The sequence below is a fragment of the Antedon mediterranea genome, chromosome 3, assembly GCF_964355755.1.
Source record: "Antedon mediterranea chromosome 3, ecAntMedi1.1, whole genome shotgun sequence".
Classification (NCBI taxonomy): Eukaryota; Metazoa; Echinodermata; class Crinoidea; order Comatulida; family Antedonidae; genus Antedon; species Antedon mediterranea.
Window position 1 is genome coordinate 26549977 of NC_092672.1, and position 6705 is coordinate 26556681.

The following is a 6705-nucleotide window of genomic DNA, read 5'->3' on the forward strand; positions in this document are numbered from 1 at the left end:
TTCGATGTTCAATGTACAAAAAAGTAACTTAATAACTAAAAGTATTCTAAACTACTGGTGTAAATGATGAGTAATATTCATTGTGGTTATACACAGGATACTGTGGTTATCACACAGAGTGCTATGCTAACGGTAAGCATACCTATGCTATGAGTACAGATGATACTTAGAAATATCACATCTGTTTACAAGTACATTTAAGGCGGATTTTGTGTGAATAAAATGAAGACGTTTTTGTTTTGAACAATTTCATTTCATTCCAATAAACATTTAGGCCTATTTCTTCATCTTTTTGGAATCATGACGATATCACGTAAAGAAGTTGAAAATAAAGGAGGCAAAACCCTCAAAGTTAAACTGTTGAAAATAATCAACTGAAACTTGTATTGGGTGCGGCAGATAAAAGATGATTATTATTATTATTGTTATTATTGTTATTATTATTATATTAGAATAATGATAATGATGATGATGATAATAATAATAATAATAGTAATATTTAACCAAAAACATGACAGGAACCCACGCTCGCGTACCGTCTAGGCCGTGCCCACAGATGGTTCTCGAATGCACAGTAATTTCAGCGTAAAACACTGGCGGTTTCAAATGTACGTACCACAGGACTATAATACATTGTCGTTTACAGAAACGAATGAATGATGATTTATGTAGTCAACTAAAATTAACACCCTGGAATTACTTCCGAAATAGAAACTTGTAACAAAATGAGTCCAAATGTTTGATTTGAACTCATTTAAACAAACCCAATTTGTGTTTTGTATGTAACATTAGGGTTGAAGGATGGGTACAAAGAACAACAATTTGTGTTCATGTTTTATAGGCCTATAAATATTATAGCACTAAATAGAGTAGAACATTTGTGATGTAATACTTTGTTAAAACTCGGTCATAGTCAATTGAAATATAAAGTACAAGTAACGATATACCGCTACGACGTTTATATTTTAGTAATTATTAATTAATACACACGTTGGGAACCAACTGTCAATAATAAAGTTTATTTGTATATTATGTGTTTATATCTAACAGTACCCACACTCGCTGCAATACGAAATTTTCGATTCAAATGGCGACCAAAAATGTCTTTACAGTATTGCCAAAGTATTGCAATGCCATATCTAAAGGTTTCAGGTTTACCCCCAATGGCCCATACATTTACCTACTTATGTTAAACCAAATAATTACACTGAAGCATCTTCGTATTATTGTGTGCGGGTATTTTTCAAGATGGACAGTAGTGTATACCACGATCGGAAAACACCCCTATTTTAGGCGAATCGTTAAAGCTAAATTCGTTTTAATTGTCAATAACTATTACTAGCAGTAAACCGCACGGTCTTTTCTGCATTAATATGTGATTATATACTTTGCATGTATAATAAAAGCGACACATTATCAAAATAATGGCCAACAGCCATAAGTCACGTGCTCTCAGAAAAAAATGAACTTTCAAAAAGTAATGTACTTTAAAACTTTCTGTACATCAAAACAGTTCAAAAAGTACAGAAAAGCGATAAAACGCATAGTGATACCGGACCGACAGACAGACCGACAGACCGACCGACCGACATAGTGAACTATTGAGTTCAAAAAACAAAACAAATTGTATCAAGAATAACATATTATGGCCATTGAGTTTGTTATACACTATTCCTTCACTCTAAAATATATGTAAGCTAAAAAATGAAAGCAATACTCGATATGGAACTTTATACTTTACTTTTACTTTTCAGGCTTTACGAAAATAAAAGACGCTAAATAACAATTGTGCTGTGTGAACTAGTTAGATGATGCGCGAAAACACTAATGAAAGTACAAAATACCAAACTATAATTATTATTTTGGTTTTTTTTGTGGTGTATTCATTATTTGATACATGCAATAAAAAAATGGACATAAATCGAATGAAAAACACATTGTTGCTGAAACACGAATTGTTAAGTTGTTTTCATGTTCAACAATGTATCAAACCATTTGGAATCGTTTTGCTTTTGTGTTTTTTTTTCATTTACATTTTTTTAAAATTTCAATTTTTGGGATATTTGTTACCTATTCGCTACTTTTGTAATAAGTGTGGTCTAGCAGTAACACGTGCTCCGCACGGTCTTGTCAGCCTTAATAATAATTCGCATGGGATGATTAAGTATTATAAAAGTGCAATACTGGATATTGGAATATGTGACGTCTGTTAATCAGTCGGCAGATTAAAACATTTTAATGATAAAATATAAATATGAATTAAGTTAAAGAATTAGGATGTGAGTATTGGAATAATAAAACGGACTTTAAAATCAACACAGAAAGTGCACTCACTACTCGAAATTAGATGATGCGTTCGAACTCAAACTTTTATATCTGATATTTTGTGGAAACACGACTTTGGAATCATTTTATTTGTGTGGGTTTGCTTTTTTTTTTCTTTTACATTTTTTTAATTGTAATGGTTTTTTATATTTTTTTTATTTGTTTTGCGTGAGGTTTGGTATCTTTTTTGCTACTTTTGTAATTACATTGTGGTTTAGATTTTGTGCTTTAACGAAGAAATTTATTATTTACACATATCGCAGATTCGAACTCGAACCTACTAAGCATTACTTTCAATGGCCACAGCGTTTTACTCACTGAGCCAAACCGTGATTTAAAAAAATACATTCTGTTCCAAGGATAGGTGTAATTAATTAAAACTTGTTTTGGAGGAGATACGTAAAATACGCAAACAAATGTAGTAGCATTAATTATAAATTATCTAACTCAGTTTAATTAGTAAACAGGGTTACATCAGGTGGTTAAAATCACTACCGAAAGTACCAACTAACTTTACATACCATCGAGTAAACATTCTAGAAGTAACTAGCGACTTACGTAAATTTATACAACTGTTATTAACTGTCTATTAAGACCTCAATCAAAAGTATATCAGTTGATGCTTGTGCTATCATCTGTAGTTGATGTAAGCCCCATTTAGATATGAATAATGAAAACTCTCTTATGGTGCTCTTTTAATCATCATCACTGTCTTCTTGAGACTGTTGTAATTATGGAAATGGAGCCAGAAGATGCTTCTCATATCATCTGTACCTGGTGTAGTGTACAGCCCATTCAGGTTTGAATAAGAGCAGTCTTTGTACCACCAAGCACCATTGAATCTCTCAGCACAGTTTGCATTGCTTAGCTTATCATTATCTCTATCATACGTTGTAAATTGTTGACCACTGTGGAATGACGGCAGTAAAGAATCACCTAAACAAAAACAATTATAGATCATCTGTTTTCTAATAAATCTTTAAATTAAAATTCATTTTTAAATATTTGTTTTTCTAGATATTATAAAAAAATTGATATAAAAGGGAAAATATTAATTATACAATATACCCTACAATTCATAATTATGTTATAATTGATTTAATTTTGTTTCTAAAATTGTATGCTATTACATTAAATCATAACACAATATAATATTTTTTTTCATTTATTTATATCTCATATCATAGTCTATTTTAATATTTTATTTTATATATTTTGTTTGTCATATAGTTATACTTTAAATGCAATGCATTTCAATAATGAAGAAAATACGTAGTTGTGAAAAATTTTGAAGTGGAAGGCCATTCAAAAATTTAGTTTAGATTAGGATTATTTTTGCATGTGATTCAATTCAATACTATTATTAGAATTGTTTTGTTCTATTTTCAGAAGTTTTTAGAAGCTTTTCTTTAACATTTGTCCAACGTATGTTGCATAATACACTGTACAGTATATATGCAGTTATTTTTGAAATGGTTTATTTTTTGAAAATGTTTGGTTTTAACAACTATCAAATTACGTAGAAACCGAAAACAGCTACAGATTATTATTGTCTCACTTGCATGTCAGTTTCGCAGTTAGTTTATTGGAAGATTTGTGATTCTAAAAATGATTAAAAAAATATAGAAACATTTTTAAAATTTACTACTGTAGTACTGCAAATACAAAATGTAGGCTAGACCTTAGGCCCGCTGTATGGGCCTCAGCTATAATATACAGTATGTTAATATGGTAGCTCGTCTAGGCCCCTAGAAAACATTTGTCAACACTTTTATACTTGACATTTGTGATTCAAATATAAAATAATTTAAGCTACATTAGGCCTAGAATAAAATGGAATTGGAGAAATATCAACACGCGAAAACCTCAATAAAGTAGTTAATATCAAATCATTCTGTATGCGAAAATATGGCCATTTACAGTTTCTTTCTAAATTTCTAACCTAAATAAGTTACAAATACTTTGCTGAAATATAATTTCTATCTTTTTACTTCATATTTTTTACAATATTTGCAAATAGTAAAATAACAAAATTGTTCCCATAGCTATATTGGATGGAGAGTTTATTGATTTGAAAACACTAGAAAATTGCCAACTTGATTAATAATACTATTACATTTTAACCGGTGTTCCTCATTTATCTATTTCATTTGTTTGTTCATGCTACAAATTATATAGTAATTAAGGAACCTTGTCAATAGATTTTATGGATTTTCCAATTTGACTAAAATACCATTTGACAATAATTTCGCTCTTATGAAAGTTTTGGAACATTAGTATTATAATGTGATGATTATCATTGTCAACCTGAACGTTTCCACAGCCGTGTAAAGGCTATATTCTCTATATTCAGTGTTTTCTTTCCCTGGCACTGTTTTAGTAATGAATTAGTGAGCTGTGGCGATGATGTTAGATTACTTATAATAAATTTGAATAAACTGTATACTTACCGTCCAACCTCCATCTTTCCTCATGTCACAGTACAAACTAAACTCTCCATCACATGACTGTATCACATATTCACCACTATCAGCAGAAGGATTATTTTGTAAAATGTCACCACAGTCCCTCATAAAACTCTTTAAAAAAAGTTTCTGATATAAAAAAGATCACTGATATATAGGTAAAATGAAGTGTTAGATATATAAAATTATTTATAGTTTTTGCCTAGTTTTCTCATTTATAGATTAAGATCATTTTAGTCGCATGCAACGCGACTCTACAATAATAACGATAACCATAACCATAACGATAACGATAACCATAACCATAACGATAACGATAACCATAACCATAACGATAACGATAACCATAACCATAACGATAACGATAACCATAACCATAACGATAACGATAACCATAACCATAACGAAAACGATAAAGATAACCGATAACCGACAACCGATAGACGATAGACGATAGACGAAAGACGATAGACGACAGCCGACAAACGAAAATCGACAACCACAACAACAATAATAATATACCACATTTATATAGCGCCCTTTTCATGAATAAATATGCTCAAAGGCGCTTAACAAATAGTTCATTCTTATATAGCGCATTGTTAGAAGAAATGCGCTGCACATTTTTACCCCGGTCATTTTTTGGATCAAACACGTATAGAAACATACTTCCATGATATTTGCAACTAGTACTTAGCGCAAGGTTGTGTCTTCATCTAACCGGTACCGCCCATTTATACACCTGGGTGGAGAGAGGCAAATGTAAGTACTATCTTGCCTAACCACGATCTCACGATCAGTAATCCAACGCCCAATTCACTGCGTCACACGCCCCTATAACTCTATAGCTCAATATGTCGGTCGGTAGATGAACTCAAATTTGCGCACCCTACTGCATATGGCATTGTTCTAGTCAATGTTTAGTTTTTAATGTGGGCGATCTGAATGATATCGGTGTCGTTGACTCCAATAGAACTCTCCCTCCTATTACTTTAATAGATTTTTTTTGTTTCATCCATACACATGAAACAACGAAACCGCAAGATTTTATTTCAATTCTTTGAGAAAAGAGCTTGTATCTATAGAGGAAATTCAATTTCAAATTGCAAAACTAATATAATGGGCAAACATTTGATGTGAACTTTCATATAGAATGAATGAAGATAGAAGTTTCCAAAATTGTATACTTACTTTCGGAATTGGTGCCCAGGACCTGAAGGAAAATACCATTAATTTGTAATTAATAGACAACAAATAGACAATTACAGTAAAACAAATTAAAAGTCTAAATCTGACTGGCTACAGATTTACACACTTTTTTATCGAAACATCTGTAAATCTAATAAAACAATTTGTAATATGTTGATGTTTAGTTGAATCATAATATTACTGCAGTTGTTCATTTCATCAGTACACTAATCAGTTATGATATACTTATATCACTCACCTTTTCGATGTAAAAAAATTCATACGCTTTGTTGTTTTCAATTGTTGCTTTTTCCATTTCCATTCGCTGCCAGCTGATTTGACACACACGATCTTTCTGGTTATAATTGACTGACAAGCAATAACATTTGTCGGAACATTCCAGCAAGCAATTTACACGGCTAATATTTTTCAACTCGTAACTCCAACTAGTTTCAAGAGCCTGCTCTCGGATAACTGTATAGAATGAATTGCTCGAAAGAACACTGATGACAAAAGGCAAAAAAAAGACAACCAAAATAGTAGGCATTCTGACGTTTTTAGAAATACGTATTGACCAATGAAACTAAGTTGCCTTCAAATGCACGTACGCTGTATTTGTGGTAACTAGTAACTATATTTTCATCTAATATATATGATGTTCCATCCAAGTAGAGCTCTGTCTGCACCAATCAAATAGTAATAAAATTACACGATTTACATAATAATA

At 31.3% G+C, this 6705-nt stretch overlaps 1 protein-coding gene across 1 annotated transcript; it reads right to left on the reverse strand.

The window, feature by feature from the left end:
• Positions 1-3007: 3007 nt before the first annotated feature.
• LOC140044223 (techylectin-5B-like) lies at positions 3008-6294 on the reverse strand. The gene is made up of 4 exons (XM_072088701.1): positions 6238-6294; positions 4776-4919; positions 3888-3927; positions 3008-3261 (listed from the first exon to the last, which is right to left on the reverse strand). Exons 1-4 carry the CDS (start codon positions 6292-6294, stop codon positions 3008-3010), a joined length of 495 nt encoding a protein of 164 aa, XP_071944802.1.
• Positions 6295-6705: the final 411 nt, after the last annotated feature.

Excerpts from the sequence above, each read along its gene's own strand:
- LOC140044223 (XM_072088701.1), bottom strand. The coding sequence starts at position 6,294 with ATGGAAAAAGCAACAATTGAAAACAACAAAGCGTATGAATTTTTTTAC. Across the intron at positions 4,920-6,237 it reads AATTTTTTTACATCGAAAAG|AAACTTTTTTTAAAGAGTTT; the intron begins GTGAGTGATATA and ends TTTTTATATCAG. Across the intron at positions 3,262-3,887 it reads ACTAACTGCGAAACTGACAT|GTGATTCTTTACTGCCGTCA; the intron begins GCAAGTGAGACA and ends GTTTTTGTTTAG.